At 58.7% G+C, this 19,292-nt stretch overlaps 3 protein-coding genes and 1 long non-coding RNA gene across 8 annotated transcripts in view; 3 read left to right on the top strand and 1 right to left on the bottom strand.

Annotated features, from left to right (window-relative positions):
• Nucleotides 1–7,962, top strand: part of LMTK2 (lemur tyrosine kinase 2) — an 83,136-nt gene extending 75,174 nt beyond the window's left edge. For all 4 annotated transcript variants that reach the window (XM_082429949.1, XM_082429950.1, XM_082429948.1 and 1 more), the window contains 3 exons: nt 2,787–2,919; nt 3,166–3,408; nt 4,293–7,962. In XM_082429949.1, coding sequence (XP_082286075.1) covers nt 2,787–2,919; nt 3,166–3,408; nt 4,293–4,321 — 405 coding nt within the window. In that variant the 3' untranslated portion in view covers nt 4,322–7,962. The remainder of the gene's footprint in view (nt 1–2,786; nt 2,920–3,165; nt 3,409–4,292) is intronic.
• A 1,582-nt stretch (nt 7,963–9,544) lies between these two features.
• Nucleotides 9,545–13,475, top strand: BHLHA15 (basic helix-loop-helix family member a15). Its single transcript, XM_082428930.1, has 2 exons — nt 9,545–9,618; nt 10,306–13,475. Exon 2 carries the CDS (start codon nt 10,360–10,362, stop codon nt 10,915–10,917), a length of 558 nt encoding a protein of 185 aa, XP_082285056.1. The 5' UTR covers nt 9,545–9,618; nt 10,306–10,359; the 3' UTR covers nt 10,918–13,475.
• The window catches only part of TECPR1 (tectonin beta-propeller repeat containing 1), a 27,810-nt gene continuing 21,987 nt past the window's right edge, over nt 13,470–19,292 (bottom strand). The window contains exons 17-25 of one of the 2 annotated variants that reach the window (XM_082428923.1): nt 19,102–19,198; nt 18,948–19,027; nt 18,337–18,393; nt 17,717–17,897; nt 17,266–17,401; nt 16,376–16,430; nt 15,498–15,604; nt 15,230–15,349; nt 13,470–15,070 (exon numbers count right to left, since the gene is read on the bottom strand). In XM_082428923.1, the coding sequence (XP_082285049.1) occupies nt 14,742–15,070; nt 15,230–15,349; nt 15,498–15,604; nt 16,376–16,430; nt 17,266–17,401; nt 17,717–17,897; nt 18,337–18,393; nt 18,948–19,027; nt 19,102–19,198 (1,162 nt within the window). In that variant the 3' untranslated portion in view covers nt 13,470–14,741. Of the gene's footprint in view, nt 15,071–15,229; nt 15,350–15,497; nt 15,605–16,375; nt 16,469–17,265; nt 17,402–17,716; nt 17,898–18,336; nt 18,394–18,947; nt 19,028–19,101; nt 19,199–19,292 lie in introns of both variants that reach the window. The other variant, XM_082428922.1, reaches the window with a different exon arrangement.
• LOC309644826 overlaps nt 18,400–19,292 on the top strand; it is a 4,228-nt gene continuing 3,335 nt past the window's right edge. The window contains exon 1 of the long non-coding RNA XR_014254618.1: nt 18,400–18,527. This is a non-coding gene — a long non-coding RNA (uncharacterized lncRNA). The remainder of the gene's footprint in view (nt 18,528–19,292) is intronic.

Here is a 19,292-nt window from a genome sequence, read left to right as displayed (position 1 = left end):
TGGTGAATGTTCCATGTGCACCTGAAAGAGTGTGTATTTTGCTTCTGGTGGGTGGATTGCTCTATAAATGTCAGCTGCAGTTGGTTGTTCATTTCTTCTGTATTGTTGCTGATTTTTCTGTCTACTTGTTCTGTCTATTACTGAGAGGGAAGTGTTGACATCTCCGGCTATAATTATGGATTTGTCTGTTTCTCTTTTCATTTCTGTCAGTTTTTGCTTCATCTGTTTTGTAGTTCTGTTGTTAGCTTCATACACATTTAAGATTATTATATCTTCTCGGTGAATTGACCTTTTGTCATTATATGATGTCATTCTTTATTCCTTTCTCTGATATTCATAAAGCTACTGCGGCTTTCTTTTGAGTAGTATTTGTGTGATGTCTCTTTTTTCATCCTTATATGTACCTGCATCCCTGTACTTGACAGTAGTTTCTTGTGGATAGCACATAGGTGGTTTTTAAAATCTATTCTGAAACTTTTTGTCTTTTAATTGGTATTTTATGCCACTTACATTTAATAGAATTATTTGGATTTGGATTTAGGTGCACCATTTTATTCAGTGTTTCTGTTTGTTCCTCTGGTTGTTATTTCTTTTCCTCCTCTTTTTGCTTTCTTTTGGGTAATTTGAACAATTTTTAGAATTACCTTTTATCTATTGCATTTCTTACTATACGTCTTCTCTTAGTGTAGTTTTTGGAGTGGTTCTTGGGATCACAGTGTACATACGTAACTTTTCACAGCCTCCTTAGAATCAGTGTTTTACCATTTCAAGTGGAATATAAGAATCCCTGTACCCTGTGGGCCCTTCATCCCCCCCCATCCCTTTTCTTCAGGTTGTCTGATGTGTCATATGTTTATTCATCAAAAACCCCATCACACAGTGCTCTATGCTTTACTTCTAGTCATCAAACATGTTTTAAGAAACTGAAGAGGTGAGGAATAGTATTATATTCACTCAGATAGTTACTACTGTTCTTTTTTCATTTCTGATGTTCCAGGTTCCTTTTTATTATCATTTCCCTTCTGTTTGAAGAAGTTTGTGTGGCCTTTTTTTTTTTTTTTTTTTTTTTTTTTTAACAAATTCTCTTAGTTTTTCTTCATCTGAGAGTGTCTTTATTTTACACTCATTTCTTAAGGATATTTTCTCTGAACAGAGATTTCTGAGGTGATAGTTCTTTTCTTTCAGCATTATCCCTGGCTGCTTTCAGGAGTTTTTTTCTTTGTCTTTGGTTTTCAGTAGTATGATTATGGATTTCTGGATTACAGGCACGGATTTCTTTGTATTTATCTCATTTTAAGTTTGCAAAGCTTCCTGAACCTGTAGTTTTATGTATTTCACCAGATTTGAGAAGCTTTCAGCCATTGTTTCTTCTTTTCTTCTTCACCACACTCTGTCTCTCTGTTTCTGGGACTCCAGCATTACACCTTTTGGTAATATCCTAGTGTATAGGCCCTGAGGCTCTGTTCTTTTCTTTCCCTCCAGTGTTTGCTTTTGCTGTTGTTCAGATTGGATCATTTCTGTTGATCTACTTCACATTAACTTATTCTGTCCTCTCTCATGTCCATCCTGCTATTGAGCCCACCCAGTGAGTTTTTAAATTTTGGTTATTGTATTTTTCTGTTCCGAAATCCACAGTTCGTTATTTTTATCTATTCTTTTGCTGAGACTTTTCCATTCATTTCCAGTGTGTTTTCCCATACTTTGTAGGAGCATATTTATAATAGTCTTTTTCAGGTAATTCCGACATCTAAGGACATCTTGGCATTGGCATCTGTTGATTGTTTTTTCTCCTGGGAATTGAGGTTTTCCTTATTCTTTGTTTGCTGAGAAATTTTAGATTGTACCCTTATTATTTTATCCGATTCTGTGCCTTGTTCAGATTCTATGGAGAATGTTGATATTTTCTTCTTAGAAGGCGTTGACCCAGTTGGGTTCAGGTCACAAGTTCCAACCAGCCTTCTGGGGATTGGGGTCCCCTTTCAAAGCCTTTGTTGTGCTGTGTGAACCTGTCCTGTGCACGTGCCACCCCCTGGCCAGACTGGACCGTGGCAGTGGTCTCCCTGAAATTCAGTTCTCAACTCTTTGGTGTGCTGTTTAGGGTCAGATCTACCCTGAGCAGCTGGGGGTAAGCCGGGAGCTCATAAACAACTTGATGGGATCCCTTTTCTGAGCTCCCCCCTCCCTGGGCTGTCCAGTTTCTTGGCCTTCTCTTCTTGGTCCTCTGGCCAGAAGGCTGGGCTTTGGGTTACCACAGTACGCTGTGCAGCTGCGCAGCGGGAGGACAGAGAGGGAAAAGGCGTGTGGGTTCTCCAGGCAGAGAGGAAGCTCACCGCCCTCAGAATTACAGGTGCCTGCCACCCCTGCTGCTGTCACCCAGGATTGCTTAGGCTGGGAGCAAGAGAACAGGGGGAAAAAAGCAAACCCCTGGAATTTCCTCTCCTCTTTCTAAGCATCAGAAGACCCCCCTTCCTGCATCTGGAGCCAGAACCCACGTGGCGGGGGTGGGGTGGAGGGGTGGGGTTGGTTCACCGATGGCTTGGTGTCCTTTGACTCCAGCGCTCTTCCCCAACCTGCCTACTGCGTCTCCTCCTCCGAGGTCTCCTGTGGCCGCTTTGTGTGTCTGCCCAGGATTTAGAGCCTGTTCCACGGGAGAGATGGGGCGCGGACTCCCGGCCCACCTTCCCCAGGGGTGGGAGGGACAGGTCACAAATGGTCAGCGAGGGCCCCTGCCCCAGGGCTCCTGAGAGCAGGCACTCGCTGATGGGAACTTATGCTGGGCTTTTCAGGAGACCCCAACCAAAGAGCTGGGCCACTGCGGAGGAGAGGCGTGCGGGCCGGAGCTGAGCAGCCCCACACCGTCGCCAGGCTCCCCCTACCCGAGCAGGTGCATGAATTCCGAAAGTTCCACTGATGAAGAAGGTATCTCATTGGCAGGTTTAAAAAGCAACTAAACATGAGTGTGATGTGAGCTGTTTCTGAGGATAACTTCACATGTCGCTTTCAAAGACCCCCTCTGACCCCGGGGGGGTGGGGCGGTGGGCAGCTCTGCCGTCTGCGCCCAGGGTGGTCTGTGCCCCTCTGAGCCCACCTGGACGCCTGCACTGCCCTCTCTGTTCCTTAAAACGAAGTCATGAAAGGAGAGTTACTTTTATTTCTTACTTCCAGGTGGAGGCTTTGAATGGGATGATGACTTCTCCCCAGACCCTTTTATGTCAAAGACAACGAGTCACCTCCTGAGCTCCAAACCTTCCCTTCAGACATCCAAGTACTTCTCCCCGCCGCCGCCGCCCCGGAGCACGGAGCCCAGCTGGCCTCACGTGGCGCCCTACTCCAGGTTCTCCATCACGCCCGCCAGCATCGCCAGCTTCTCTCTCACGCACCTCACAGACTCGGACATGGAGCAGGGAGGTGAGGAGGGTGCGGAGCCAGGGGAGGGCCGGCTGCCCGGGAACGGGATGCTCTCCCGGTGTTGGCAGAGAAGGTTGTACAGGTCTTTACGAAGAGCTCACAGCCTTGACAGCGTGCTCCGGGGCCTCGTCGCCCACCTCCGGGCTCCGTCTCTGCCCTGCTGGGCCGGGTGGCCCTGCGGCTGCTCCACCACCTTTCTTCTCCGTTCTCCCTTTTTTCTGCTAGCCCCCAACCCCCATCTCCCCTCCTTTCCCCCGGAGGAGCAGCTCTTCAGAAAGCTCATGCTCTAAAGAACACTTGGCCCTGACTTCGGGCTTGAACCCAAATGCGCTCTGGCCCTACCCCGGGAATGTTGATTTTGCCATTAAGTCCTAGTCTTCATGTGCCACCAGAAGGCCCGGGGGAGGTCATGGGCCGGGCACATTTGAAGTAGTGGTATCTGAACATATGGACCCTTTTTTCCCCACAACTAGATTGAAGATAAATGTTAATAGGTACACTTTTTTGATGTGAAGTTTGCAGATCAAATAATAACTGCGAAATATAAAGGCTCTTATTTGTGTTTGTCCCGGGTTTAATTGTGCCGATTAGATAACGCCCATGACCTAATGATCTGTCGGGGGCAGATGTGTGGGGCTCAGAGCCAACTCTCTCCCGCGCCCGAAGCATTGGCATTGAGCAGCGTGTGAGCCGCGCAGATGTGTCTGCGAGAGAGCCTGGCAGGTGCTGCTGTCGCAGGAAGCGGCGAGCGGCCGGGCAGGTGGCTGAGAGCCACACTTCTGGCTCCAGTTCCTCTTTCTGCAGCGAAGCTCAGACGCCGTCCACACTGCTTTTATCTGTGACGATCGTTTTAAAACACAGCCTTGCTTGCTCTCTCCTAACAGGAAGCAGCGAAGACGGGGAAAAAGATTAGGTGATGCTGAGGCACCTCGGGCCCAGGCGGCTCCCCGGCGGCGGCGTTGTTCCCGGCTGCCCAGTGGCGCCCACTCGACAGCTGCTGACACGGGACGGGGAGGAGGACTCAGGAGGCCGAGGGAGCGGCGCGGCGGGACGCCCGGCCCAGGCGTGGTCTCCCAGCTGTTCCAGCTCGTCCAGCTCGTCCAGAGCTATTTGCTGCCCTCGCCGCCCCGCCCGCTGGAAGGGCCTGCGCTCCTGCCGTCCGCGGGGAGCCGGAGCCTGGCCGGCATGGGGGGGCTGTCGTCTCCGGGCGGTTTCTGGTTCCCACGTGGGGTGTCCTCCGTGTCCGCACCTGTGCATCCCATCCACGCACAGGTCCCCGAGGACCACGATGGGACTTGGCACCAGTGAGCCATATTTATTGTGTTTAAGGAAATCGCTAACTGCTTTCTGTAATCGCACTGTGGGTAAATGTCCTAAGAGTCCCTGGTACTGTACAGAATCTTAAATTATTCAAGGAAAGTAAGGCAGGTCAAGCTGGTGCTATCCACTAGTTTGATTTTTTTTTCTTCTGTTTTATAGTTTGTTTGCATGGTACTTGTAAAGCTTAAGTATTTTGAGTGTTATGCTGTCTTTAGAAATTGTTGGAATTGTACATATGGTACTCTTTCGTAAATGATAAATGATTCTGAATGTTAGTGTTTTATGTTCTTGTAGGAAATATTTTTGATGAGTCCAGGAAGACTGCTCTGTTTGGCTGATGGAATGAAACACGTTTCTGTCTCTTCCCTCTAAGGTGGCTTTTTCCCTGTCGCAGTTGAGGCTCCTCTGAGGGGCTGACGGGTCTTGCAGCCCCTCTGTGTGATTCTCCCACCCGCCCCTCCCCCAACTTTAAAAAAACCCTTTTGGTACAAATCGACAGGTGGTTCCCCGAGCTCGGCTTGGTTGGAACATCCAGGTCCCCCCGTTGTCCCCAGGGGCCACGAGGCCTCCTCCCAGCTGGGCCCCAAGTCACTTCCCCTCAGAGCTGGCTCTTCCGCTTGGTTTCTAGAAGTGCAGACAGCGGTGGCTTCAGGGCCCTTGTGTGGTCACTCCTTCCTTCAGGAGCATAGAAGCTGCTCCACAGAGGGCCCTGGGGGCCAAGGACGGTTTGAGTTCCTTCTGTCTGTGCCCTTGAGGTGCTGAGCTTCTTCTCATAGCCCCCAGAGCCAGTCCGGATCGTGTCCCGTCCATGTGCGGCTGGCCGCTGTAACCGAGGCGATACACTACATCCCGCAGCCTTGAGGACGACGGAGGAGCCTCCACAGCCAGCACGTCCTCTTGGTCGGGCCCTCGGGCAGCCCGAGTGGCCGTCGCCCCCAGACGCCTCATCTGCACTGACCCTCCCCTTCTGCGTTAAGCCCCCAGTTCTCCCCTTGCTCTGAAAGGACCAAGCGTGTCCAGTGCAGCCTCACGACGTTGGCAGGTGTCGGGTGTTGGTAATAAAAAGCTGACCTCACTCTGCGGCCCTCGAGTTCTGCTCTGCCAGCAGCGTGGCAGCCAGTGTGTAGGGTGGGGCCTTGGGGCTGGGTCCCCGCACACCGGCCCCTCACCCCAGGGGTTTCCGGTGCTGACATGCTTTCCCGACTCGAGCGAGAGTCTGGGATGACCCGCCAGGCCCGCCTGGGGCTGCAGGACATCGGTCACGGGAACTTGGGGACCCGATGCAGGTGTGTGCGCCGGCTAGAGCTGACGTAGTAAATTGTGACCTATGTTATCAATTCTGGCTCGCCCCCTTTTTATACTAGCAATGACTTTCCAGAGCGGCAGGGGCGCCCTTCCCCTCCCCCGGTGTGAGCACAGAGCACTGCCAGAGCCGGACCCTGGGACGTGCATGTTGAAAACACAGTTAACAGGGCATTAGGAGGTGACTTTGCCAAAACTGTCATAACTCTCAATTTCTTGCTGTGGAGACTTCCAGAGTTTTCTGAAGTTTTACATCTACCGGTCTTGGTTAAAAGAAAAATGAGAGGCAGTTATACTAGTTTTTTTAAATTTACAGGTTTATGGAGTTCAGATCTAATGACTAAAATCAAGTAGATCCATAGACTAGATAGTCTTCTTATACAGTCAGCCTGTGGTAAATTTATTGATGCTTTGGGGCTGTACATTTTTCACTATGATTAAGGAGATTTTTAACAACATAATTCCCATTTTAATTTATTTTAAGGTCTACATCACTCTGATAATGAATTGCCAAAAACATTTTATACAGGGAGCTAGGGGTGGGGCTGGGTTGGAGTAGTGGGTCTTAGTGTGATGTTGCATGGTCGGGAAGATTTTATATTTATAATAAACATGGGAATTAACATGTTCTTTTGAAATCTCAAGCAATACACAGGAAATTATGTAGATTAAAATTTTCTGCCCATTTTTGAAATGTCAGCATGTGCTTTGTTGTTTGTTTCAGTTTTCCTTTCACTCGGTTACCGGTAGTGGGTTTTTAAACCGCTTTTGTGCTAATAAGTTACACAATGAAATAATATCAGTGGAATTCTCTAGATAATGTGGGTGAGGTTTGTCATACCTGGTTCACAACGATATTTCCTGGCCTCCTTTGGGATCTGTCTTACTTTGGTGGAGTTTATGTATCTCAAGTCCTACAATAAAAATAATCTAACCTTCATCTCCTTCCTAGCTAGATGTTAATTTGTGTTATCAAAGGACTTGGTCATAAGCCAGTAAGAGCAATGTAGAAAAAGTGCTCCCCCAAAATCCTTCTGAAACTTGGACTGTGCGTCTGGGTAAGAAGCCATTCATCTTAAGGGTGAAGAAGCTCCAGGAAGCTGAATGGAGAACAGAGTATCTGTTCTATTTTTGAGTGTACAGGCGATTGTTTCTATGAAAATGGGTTTATCTAAGAAAGGTCTTTGTATGTCTTGCTGCCTGAAACCGCTTTCAAAGCCTCTTTTATTAACACTTTCCACAGGGTGTTTGTGGGGTTAATGACTTTCTGTACGTTTGTCCTGAGGGCGCAGGTGCAAGGGAGGCAGCTCCTGGTTTTACTGTACTCAGCCCGTCATCTGAAAATTCCAGAAGCGAACCAAGTGTGAGGCTGGAGATGCCGGGCTTCAGTTATGAGGGGCTTCAAGATATTAGCCTTAGGAGAAGTAGCCTTAAAATAAGAATGGGTGTACACAGTTACTTCAGACGTAAATCTCAAAAACAAGGTTCCTAAGTAGTAGCCGGGTTGGCTCAAGCTTTGGCTATCAAAAAGGAAAACTCTCTTTAGTATGTAAATTAATTCTTAAAAGATGCATGGACAGTATTGAATCACCAACAACCTGTTATTTGAATGGCTGGAACATGGTTAAGTTCAAGTTGGCACAGGCATAGATAGACGGTAACAGCAGCCCGCTGTGGGTACCCACACTGCTTCATTCCAGCCGCAAATGAGGACGCATGGGGCCATCCCACCTCCCAGGTTTCCCTGTTGTGCTTTAACACAGTTGTAAGAGGTTCACGGCACTATAATAGTTAATGAACTTTCAGTTTAAATCGTGTACATTTTTAAATTGTAAGATTTTTACTGTATATTGATGCATAGTGTGATTCAATAAACTGCTTGTAATTTAAAAACTATTTAATATTCAAAATAAATATAGTTATATATTTATAGATTCTGTTACCGCATTGATTCTGTGTGTTTTCCACGGTGTAAGGCCTGCGGTGGGCGGTCTGGCACTGCCACACTGGGTGCTTGGAGCCTGCAGCCCTGGGTCACTCACTGCCCTGGTCTCTAGAGATGGGATGCCCTTTTCTGTGACAGACCTAAACCCCACGCTCCCGAGAACACGAAGATTTGCATAATCACCGGAAAACTAGCACGGACTGTTTGCGCTGCCATGAAGTGTACCTGTAATTCAAACCTTTGGACTTATTGATGAATTTCAGAAGCATTTTCGTGTTTGTTTTTTTTTTAGTATTTATTTACTTATTTGGCTGCACCGAGTCTTAGTTGTGGCACGCGGGATCTTCGTTGCCGTGTACAGGATCTTCACTGGGGCATGCGGGCTTCGTAGTTGCGGCACGCATGTGGGATCTAGTTCCCTGACCAGGGATTGAACTCCGGCCCCCTGCATTGGGAGCGGGAGCGCGGAGTCGTAGCCACTGGACCACCAGGGAAGTCCCAGAAGCATTTTAATTTCTGAGATCCAGCCTCTAAGGAGCTCTAAGCCCAGAGGCTAATCAGCTCAAAACCAGCCTTTCTGTTCCCCGAGTGTCCCCTCCTTGTTGTCCTGGTCCCAGCTGTCACAAGCAGGGAAATGGGCCTCCTTGTACCAAAATAGGGGCCTGGCCCCAGCTCAGGTTACACCAACTGCAGAGTGACCCTCGGCGAGTAGATGGAGGAGACCTGTGAACTCCCATTCCCAGAGCCCAAGACAGGCAGCGAGTGGCAGTGTCCGGGGGAAGCGTGGGGGGCAGCGCAGACCCTGGGCCTGCGGGGCCGGAGCCGGTGGGAGCCCAGGCCCGTGTGCCACCGCGGGTCCTGCTGCACTCCGGTGCCTCCCATCAGCCCCCAAGCCCACTGTGCAGTTGCTGCTTTTAACGCCTTAGAGTGCTCCGGTCAAAGGTGAGGAAACTGAGGCAGGGGACGATGAAGTAAAGCAGGTGGGTGGCAGCCGGTTTTGAGCTCGAGCTGCCTCTCGCCCCTGGAGACCTCCTAAAACCGATGACCAGTTATTTCTCGGTGAGCTGCCCACAGGCGGCCGGGCAGGTGCTCCCCGGGCAGGGCTCCGCCCGCTCGCACCTGGCGCGGCGCCGCGGGCGTGGCGGGGTCGGGTCCTCAAGCCCCCGGTGCTGCAGGGCCCTCCCGAAACGCGGGGTGAGGGCGCGGGGTGCCTGGGCTACTGCTCTTCGGGGCTGTGGCCGCCGCCCGTTTGAGAAACCCGTATTACTGCAAAACGGCTTTTCCACGAATCCGACTTTGGCTCCGTGTGCTGAGCCTTAACCCCAAGGCCAGGTGCGGCGGCCAGGTGCTTCCCCTCCGCGCCGACCGGCTGGCGGCGAGGCCCGCGGAACTGGCTCCGGGGGGCCTGCGCCGGGCGGGGAGGCGGCCCGGGAACTCTTCGCGGGCGGGGAGAGGCCCCAGGTCCCCAGCCCGCAGGTGCGCCCCGCCCCCGCCGCGGGGCGGGGACACGCGGACTCCGGCCCCGCCCCGCGCCCGCCCCACGGGCTCATTTACATGCGGCCGCCGCCCCGCCCGCGGCGCCTAAAGCGACGTGTCCTTGTCCCCCGTGGGCAGCCCCAGCGCGTGTGGCCACGGATCCCCAGGTAACGGGGGTGGGGTGCGGGTGGGGCGGCGGGGAGAGGACCCTGGGGCAGGGCCGGGTGGCGTCTGGAGGGAAACCTGGGTGGGGGGTCCGGGTCTCGAGCTCTGGCCGCGGCCATCCACGTGTTGGGCCTGGGGACTGCGGTGGGCTCTGGCCACCGTCCACCTCTGACCTCCGACGGCCGCCTCACGTCCACAGCCATTCTGGCACCAGTGTTGTCCCTGCATGTGTGACGTCCAGTGGGGCAGGACGGTGAGTGTGGTGGCCGGAGTTGGTGCCTGTCCGTCCAGGCGACCAGGAGGTAGTGCAGCCTTGGGCAGAGGGCCTGCCCTGGGCTAGGATGGGGCCGCGCCTCCGGGCGGTCTCAGCCAAGTGTCAACGGCCACCTAAGCTCAGGAGGCACTCAGGAGGCGGTGAGGGGCATGGGGCCGGAGAAAGGTCCAGGGGTCAGTACGTGTCACCCAGGGGGAGAGGGGGCCACCAGACCAGGGAAAGGTCTGAGGGGTCAGTGTAAGGTCAAACAGGGGCATAGGGGGTGGGGGTGGGGTCAGCTCAGGGCCCTGCGAGTGACTGGGAAGGACCCTGGCGTCACTGTGCACCAGCTGGGCAGCCGCCACTGGGGACAGCTGCCCTGAGCGTCCACTGGCCTGCCGAGTGACCGCGGGGTGGCCTGTGTTCTGGATTTCAGCTCCAAAGGCGCCCCCCTCAGAGCCACCACCCCCAGGACCACCAGTCTGGAGCCATGAAGACCAAGAGCCGGCCTCCCCGGCGCCGGGCGCCCCCGCAAGACCCAGAAGCCACCCCAGGGGAGCGGACGCCCGACAGGTCACCGCCGGGCTCAGGGCCAGACGCGGCCAAGGCTCTGCGGAGCCGGAGGGCGCGCGCGCAGGGGGCGCGGGCAGAGGGCGGGTGCCGGCGGCCGGGGCCGGGGAGCCGGCGGGAGAGCAGCGTCCAGCGGCGGCTGGAGAGCAACGAGCGGGAGCGGCAGCGCATGCACAAGCTCAACAACGCCTTCCAGGCGCTGCGCGAGGTCATCCCGCACGTGCGCGCCGACAAGAAGCTCTCCAAGATCGAGACGCTCACGCTGGCCAAGAACTACATCAAGTCGCTGACCGCCACCATCCTGACCATGTCCAGCGGCCGCCTCCCGGGCCTGGACGGGCCCGTCCCCAAGCTCTGCCAGCACTACCAGCAGCCGCAGCAGGCGGCCCGGGGCGCGCTCGGGGCCTCCGAGGCCCCGCCCGAGGGCCACCTGCAGAAGTTCTCCACGCAGATCCACAGCTTCCGCGAGGGCTCCTAGCGCGCCGCCCCGCCCGGGTCAGTGGCCCGGCCTGCTCCTCCCAGCCCTGGGCCCTCCGCGCCCCGCGGCTCCGTTCCCCTGCACTCTCAGCACAGCCCTGGGCACGTCCCAGGGCCCAGGGACAAGACTGGTGAGTGGCCTGGTGGAGGCCATGGCTCGGGGCAGCATGAGGCCCATGCCTCCACAGGGTCCCAGGACCTACTTTGTCATCGTCTAGGCCGGAGCTGGCCGGCCCTTGTCACTAACTCCTCTTCACTCCCGCTGCCTCCCGAGGTGAGGGGAGATTCCACGCAAAGGTTTGCTTGGGTAAGTTCCCCAGTTACTGCTCAGGCCCGGTCCCAGGCCCAGGCCCAGGGAGGGGCCTCCCCCAACCTGCCCCGTAGCCTCCTCGTTCAGGGTAAACTGAGGCACGGAGCAAACAAAGCCCACGGCCTCGAGGGGAGTGGGGCTGAGCAGAGGTGCTTGGAGTGTCCAGTTCAGCATCTGTCGGGGAGAAGCCCCAGTCAGGTCCCCTCGCATTAATTCTGAAGGGACCTTGTCGCGGAGAGGGGCTGGGGTCTTTGCTCCCTCCTCCGGGTGGGGCTCCTGACCGTGGAGGGTCTGCGGCCCGGCACCGAGGGTACCGGAGACGGGGCTGGGGGGTCGGGCAGAGAGGCTGCTAGGCCGTGGTTCCCCTGAGCGGTCAGGGGTCTCCTGCAGGGAGAGGGTCTGTCCCCAGGCCTCCCTCGGGGTCCCACCCAGGTTTGCTGCTCATTGTCGTGTTTGCGGTCATGTAAGTGGCAGAGGGTGGTCTGACAGACCTCAGGATGTTCTCGGGTCCTGGTTGCACTTGGGGGCCCTGCGGGGAGGAGCCTGGGGTGGCACAGGCTCCCCTCCCCCAGCGGGTGCTGCTCCTTAAAGACGGGACTGAAGCTTGGCAGGTCCCCACCGCCTCGGGCCACGCTTCCTTCTGCGGCGTTCCCGCCCCGCTGTCTCTGACAGGCTTGGCGACTTTGCTCTCAACCCTGCTGGCAACTCCTCTCCCTTGTCCGGCTGCCCACGGCCAACATGGGGAGGGGACAGGGCCCTCTGCATCTCGGGCAGGAAGCCCAGCCACAGGGCTGCGGAGAGGCTGGAGTTGGCCTGGCACGTGGGGCTGGGTTCCCCGTGCCCAGATCTGCCGCAGAGCCGTCGGGGGCCAGGCGCCTCTGCACGCTCTGCGTGGGGCTGAGCCAGGCCGGGAGCGGGGCTGCCGCAGCTGAGGAGCCAGCCTCCGTGTACAGCCTCACCCTCCCGCCCCGGCAGTCCCGGCCCCGGCCACGTAACGCCCCGCCCGGCTTGGCGTCAGCCCTGGCCTCGTCAAGGACAGCAGGTGGCAGCCCTGGAAACAGCCATGAGGTGCTTCAGTCCCAACTTCCCAGGTCAGACACCAGCTGACACCCCCGGCCCCCCAACCCCCCGGCGCTAGGCCCCAGTGCCTGGTGGCCCCCGGAGGCCTGCTCTGGTCCTGGCCCCGTCGCCCCAGCCGACCTTCAGCATGGGTGGGGGGGACCCCAGGTGTCCTGGCCTGCCCCCCAGGGGTGGCCACGCGGGAAGGTCAGTGGTCAGGGGCCCACCAGTGGGAGCCGAGATTGAGGGCAACTCTGAGCTCGGGACAGATGGGGCCCACACGGCCCGTGTTAGGAGAGGGAGGCCTGCAAGCCTGGCGCCTCTTGTTCTGGCTGAGCTGAGGCCAGAGCAGGGCTCCGCGTGTCCCTGAACTTGCCGAATGAGCCGACAAACTGAGCCGAAAGCCTGGGGTGGGGTGTGCCCAGCAGAGGCTCCGTCCAGGAGCCCATGCCTGGTGACCGGGGGCCTGTGGATCACCACCTTTCAGGACAACAGCCTTTGTGACTCTGTCCCTCTGTCCCAAACTGGCATCTGCACCCCCTCTGCTTCCCAGAGGGTTGCCTGGGCCCAGATGTGCAGTCTTTTCCACCCGAGGCTGGAGGGCACTTGCCTGCCCTGTGGCCACATCACGAAGGAGCCTTAAAGGTCCCAGTCCAGTTTTGGGGTGTCGAATATGGGGAAGGGGGTGGTGAGGGGACAGGTCTGGTGAGCCTGCTGCCAGGTCCGCTCCGTCGACCCTCGTCTTGGACTCCAAGCCCAGGCTGGACGCTTCTGTCCTGTGAGAAGGCCCTGCCTGCCCTACCCTTCCAGGCTGTGCATTTCCTGAAGTCAGAGACTCACGCACTCTGAGGCCGGGCCACCCGGGCAGCACCGGGGGCCACGGACCCACCTGCAGACTAGACCTGCATGAGCTCGGGGGTGACAGAGAAACCAGAACTGCGACTTTTCTATAGAGAAAACCTACCTGGAACTGAATGGCCAGTGCCCCCCCCCCCCGCTATAATTATGGTGAAAATGTTTCTTAAATGATCCCAATTTGCTTTTATTTTTCCTAACAACCTCTTCAAAGTACTAATGAAACCAAAATAAAAGGTTTCATGGCAGTTGCTACTTTTGCCCCAAGCTCGAATGGGTGGGGAACTGTGCATTTTAACCATAGTGCAGCAATAAAACATATCGCGTCCTTGACAGTCTGGCCTAAGTTTTTATTGAATAGAGCATCCGAGGAATCGAGATGGTTCGGTGAGGCTGAGCAGGTCAGCAGTTGGTGCTCCGCAAGAAGGGGACACGGTCGCCCTGGAGAGAGGGCAGGGTGAAACCAGCGAGTCACAGCAGGACGACAGGGCGCTGCCGCAGAAGAAACGGTGATGCCCGCTCGGAGAAACCTGACAACCACGAGTGTAAACAGACAGGAGGGCGCCGCCCACCCGGCCCTTCACTTGCTTTGCCTGGGCACTGCCCCCAGACTCACGCCTCCCGGTCCCACCTCCAGGAGACGAGGCAAAGGCAGAGGCCACCGGCTCCCTCCAATGCCCCTCAGGAGGGGACCCAAGGGAGACCTCCTTAGAGTCAGCTTCTGGGCGGCAAACACTGCACCACAAAACAGTGCACAGCCGAGCCCTCCTGACGGGCATGCCGGGGAAGCTGGCGGTCAGCTCGATCCATCTCAAAATGAGCAGAGACGGGACATGCGCTCTGATGACCCCCGGGCAACGCGTCTGGCTGTGGGAAGCCAACTTGAGGCTGCACCAAATGGGGCCTTTTTCTGATTTAAAAAAAAAACAGCTGAGAAGCTGCCCGCTGGGAGTGGGGCTGCCTCCCTAGGGCTCTGCTCCGGGCTGAGGCCTCCAGGCCCCTCTCGGCTGGTCTCCACCCGCCCCACCCCCTGCGACATGATCCGATGTAAAAGGAGCCCCCAGCCCCAAACCCGTCAGAGGAAGGGCTGGCTGAGGACCGACGACGGTGACTCTGCACCTGGACAGCTTCTCGCAGCCACGGGCGGCCCCTCCGTCTTCCGACCACCCCAGCAGGGCCCGGCCCACCCGGGGAAGAAGACGCCCCTCCCCAGCACTTATTTCCAACCTTCCAACTCCTTCCTTAACTTTTGAAAGGAAACCCCGTTTGCGAATCCTGCTCTGAGAACTGATCAGGTCCAGGCAAAGCCACCCTGAGCCCCACAGCCATTTTTCTTTAGGGGGCAGGGCCGACGCCGTCTGGGGATGCCCGGGGCTCAGGGGTCCTTTGTGGGCTCTCTTCCCCAGGGGCGGTGCTCCTGGAAGGCTCCAGGCTCCCGTCCTGGAGAGGGAGGAGGCAGAGAGGGAAGGGACGGGCAGGAGAGGCCGGGGCGAAGGGGTCTGCACCCCACACCCCACGTTCTTCTCGCAGCCGGGGACACACAGCGTCCACAGGGCTTCACATTTCTGGGTTGTTTCAGTGCCTCCCAGGTGGCCATGACCTCAGGCCAGGTTCCCTCCCCAGTCTCGAATCTGGGCCTGGAGATACCACTCCTGGGATCCACGTTTCAGCACGTTCAGCACGAGAACAGCTCTCGACAGGAAGGCTTGCATCAACCTTGGTCCTTCAAACCCAGCATCACACCTGCTCCAGGTGAGGGGAAGCGGCCTCAGCAGCAGACGGGATTGGGGGTCTCCTGCAGGGCACCGGCCACCTTCGAGGGCCCACTGGGGAGGCCCAGCTCCCCTCTCCGCTTGCCGGCCGTCTCCTGGGACGAGCTCCTTGGGGCCCTGGTGGCACTGGCCCGGACGGACAGGTGATCCCAGCCCCCCTGAAAGGAGAGAGCAGAGTGACCTGGGGTCAAGGGGCAGAGACCATCCTTCTAGACGGTTGGACTCTTGGGGGGCTCTGCCCGGGGCCTCCCACCCGAGAGCCCTCAGGGCTCGGAGCCCCAGGCCAGCACAGCCGCCCCGTGCCCAGCCCTGCTCACCCCGATGCCATAGTCCCAGCCCTGCCCCTTGGGCTCCAGGGGCTGCACACCCGTGCGGCGACACACAGTTCCCCGGCTCAGGCTGTGGCTCCCCTGGACTTTGCTGGCGATGACCCAGACCTGGAATGCAGACCCACTGAAGGCCCGGCCCCACTGCTGCAGGGGGACCGTGGAGACAGCAGCAGGGAGACCAGGGCAGAAACCCGGATCCCCCCCAAGTCCCCGACCCCAGGGCAAGCACCCACCCCCCGCCCCTGTCGCCCCAGACCTGGTCCAGGGGCCCCACGGACACGCGGCGCACGTTGTTGGACACGTGTTCCCAGCTGGTGCCCTGCGGGTAGCTGGGTGTGACCCCCTGGCGGTACCACAGGTTCCCTAGGAGAGAAGCGCCAATACCGTGAGGCCCCGAGCATCGGGATCCACTTCGGGGTCTGCAAGGCTGGGAGGTCTGACCACGAGACAGGCGGGGTCCCCTCTGCATCCCCCCCGCTGCCCGGGGCTCCTGCTGACCCACAGCCGGAGAGACCCTGGCCGGAGCCAGCCCTGCCCTCCCACGTTTGCCTCCCCCTCACTTCCTAATTGCCCCGCTGTGCTGGGCTGGCACCCTCGTCTGCTTTCTATGCATGAGAAACCGAGGACAAGGAATTATTTAAACAATAAAGAGACCTGGTCTGGAATAAAATCCCTGGGTTCCAGTCCCAATTCCGCCTTTCCTCGCCTTGCTCAGCTGTGACAACAACTACAGACCATTAAAGGGCACGGGCGGAGCTGGCTGGAGGTGGCACGGGGCGGGGCAGGGATGGCCTGGGCCGGGCAGGTGAGCTCTGCCAGCCCCAGCTGCCGCAGGGCTCCCGAGTCGCGGGCCTGGGTGGCACCGCCTAGAAGATGCTCCCAGGCCTTGGCACTGGGTCCTCCTCCCGAGGTGCAGGCAGGCCTGAGCACCTGGGGGGCGCTGGTGGCCCCGACCCTGCATGACTTGGGGGAGGGGCCTGCTTGAAGGCTGACCTCAGGCTGGCGGCCTCTCATGGGGCTTAGGAAGGTCTCGTGTTGGGCCTGGGGCGGGCGAGGGGCTGGTCTCACCCCATCGGGGCGCTCAGGGAACCCCAGACCTTCCCTGGTGACCACTGGGGATCAGAAACCACTTGCCGTTCTCGTCCAAGGCGAACACCGCTGTGCGCCCCACGGACACCTGTTTCAGTCTCTGTTTGGGAGGAGATGGGATGAGGTACCAGCAGTCGCCTGCGATGGGAGATTGGATTTGAGATGCAGCACCGAAACTATCACCCCAGTGCTCCTGGAGCACGTGGCCTCCTCTGCAGCTCACAGGGTCGAGCAGGTGCGGCCGGCCTCTGTCCCCAGACTGGCCGGACCACAAGTGTGAGAGGGCCCAGCGCGAGCTGACCCGTGTCCTGCTGTCCCTTCGATGCCCCGCCTGCCCAGGGCCCTCCCCAGGGCCCACCCGAGGCTATGGCAGCTTCCAGACGGTGGGGTCCGATGGGCCGCTGTCCGGAACAGGGCCAGGAAGGAGCCCGGCCCAGCACGCGGTGGAGACCCAGCCTCAGGGCCACTGTGCGAACCCACTGCCCCTCGTGGAGGCTGGCGATGCGCCAGCCACCACCCACCCACCCGTCGGTCCATCCATCCCTGTGCCAGACACTGCCCAGAAGTCCAGCCAAGAACAAGCCTGCACGGCCTGCACTCCCGGAGGGCAGCCAGGGTGGACACTGTGGATGGGCTGTGTGGGGTGCCCAGGGCTGTCCCCGAGGGGCAGGAGGCCAAGGATGGTGAAGGGCAGCCCCATCGCCAGGTGACCACCCCTGGGTCAGTCCCAGCGGAGGCGGTTGGCCTCTGGGGGGAGCCCAGCACGGCCCCCGCGCCTGGTCCACAGGTGTGTTCGGTAAATGCTTGTTGAACTACACGGAGACCCGTCCGCCGGCTTCCCCGGAAGCGGAAGCAGCTCCAGCCGCCCCCTGGCGCCCGTCACAACATGGCAGCGGTGGCGGCAGGTGGAGATCCCCCCGAGGGGTGGCACTCACCAGCCGGCTTGGACGGGGACACGGAGCCACGGTAGAAGGCGGAACCGTCCCTGGCCACGGCCCACACCTGGTAGCAGCCCCCGATGGAGACGGAGGCGAAGGGCTGGTCGGTGCCCACGTGCAGCCAGGAGGAGCCCTGCAGGCGGGGAGGAGGGACACTCAGGGCGGCCGGGCCCCGCCTCTGTCACCCACCCGGGTTCCGGGAGCTGGCGGCTCCTCACGCCAACCTCATCCTCAGCTCCAACTGCCCGCAGGGCTTGGCGACCCCTCAGGCCACGAGCGGTGTCCACCGGTCCCAGGGAACATCCTGGGCAGAGGCCTGGGGAGGCCTGATCCCTGCCCGACTCCACCAAAGAGTCCTATCTCGGTAAGAATCCGCCAGAGCTTCAAGAGGGCTGGCAGGTGGGCAGGTGGGCAGGTGGGCAGGCCCTGGGTCCCACCAGGTGCTCACCGCGGGGTTGAGCTCGCACACGCCCAGACGGCACAACACGTCCCCCTTGTCGCTGACGGCCCAGAGCGCGATGCCGGGCCCGCTCCCGTGGGCACCCGGGATCTCCGGAATGATGGACACGTCCCCCAGGGCGATGGGGGCCACCTCCAGCCAGGGCCCGCTGGTCACCAGCTTGCACTTTCTGTGCGGCAGGAAGAGAGCAAAGCCCCGGGCACCCTGATGCCGCCGTGAGCCTCAGGGCCGTCTGCTCGGGACAGAAGCGAGCAGCCAGGCCCCTGGCCCCGGGGAGGGCGGGGGCCGCAACCTCCGACCCCCACCCCCACCCCGAGGAGCCGGTGGGCGGCACCCTTCACGCCGTCCGCCCCTGCCTGGCCTCCACCCCCCAGCCAGGCCTTCCTCCCGTCCTGCGGGTCCTGTAGAGCCTGCCAACATTTCTCTTGTTTGTTCTTGAAAACAAACTCTTCAGAAACAGCACTGGGAGCCCGGGGGCACTTCCTGGGCTGACATTTACTTTGATCCTCTTTTCTCCTCCCCCCTCTAACCTCCCCTTTGCTTCCACAGGGACTGAGGCCGAGGCAGGGAGGGGCATGGCGGCACCCCTCAGTTACCTCCCTCCTTACCTGGTCCAGCACCTTCTCCTGACGAAATCCTTCATGGTTTTGTGCCCATGGTACAAGCTGCAGAGGAAGAAGCTGACGTCGAGATCATGCCGTGGAAGTTTCTGGAAGGTGAGGCTGCACGCACATCCCTTCCCCAGGAGTTACAGAGCCCAGCCCTCAGTGTGAGCCGAGGAGGGGCTCGGGGACAGCAGGTAAGGGAGAACACCGTCCTCCTGCTTCAGATGCCTCTGGCCCCGCCCGGGCCTCCCTGCGGGGTCTCCCTGGGGCTGGCAGCTGCCCAGCTTGGGGGCGGGTTCTAGCTAAGGGGCCTCTGAGCCCTCCCCACCCCCAGGCGCCATCAGAGCCCTTCTGGGGAGCAGTCAAGCTCAGGGCCCGAGGCCAAAGCGGGGGGGATCAGTCCAGGATAAACCAGCCTGGGTTTGCTCAGAAGCCAGGCTCAGGCCCTGGCTCAGTCTGGCCCGGCTCCATCCTCCGTCTGGACGTGAACTGTGTACCGTGAAGGGCCTGCACTGCCGGGCAGGGGGCAGGGACTCTGCCTGGCTGGCCAGGCCTGACACTCGGGGGCCCCGCCCCCTGAGGCCCCCTCCCCACGCAGAGGGAGAAATGCTTACGCAGGGAAGTCGCTGGCGTACTGCCACCCCTCCTGGTCCGTGCCCCCAGGGACGCTGAAATCCACGAACCAGTCAGAAACCTGGGGGACGGGCGGGTCAGTGCGGGCGGACACCCCCCACTGCAGCCCCCGCCCCGCCCCAGCCCGGAGCTTACCCAGGCCCACTGCAGGGACGGGGGCTTCGTGCTGGCCTTGGTGCACTCCTGCAGGCCCGTGGCGTCACTCCACATGTACCGGTCGGTGGGCAGACCCCTGTGCAGGACAACAGGGCCGAGGTGACGCCAGAGAGAGGGGAGAACGGCCCCCCCGCCCAGGCCCCTGGGACGGCTGCATCTCTGGAGGGGTG

This window comes from Balaenoptera physalus, assembly GCF_965194825.1.
Source record: "Balaenoptera physalus genome assembly, chromosome: 16".
Lineage (NCBI taxonomy): Eukaryota > Metazoa > Chordata > Mammalia > Artiodactyla > Balaenopteridae > Balaenoptera > Balaenoptera physalus.
This window is presented reverse-complemented; position numbering and strand designations above follow the sequence as displayed.

Bases quoted from the DNA above. Each gene is read 5' to 3' on its own strand.
- BHLHA15 (XM_082428930.1), top strand. From the start codon at position 10,360: ATGAAGACCAAGAGCCGGCCTCCCCGGCGCCGGGCGCCCCCGCAAGAC.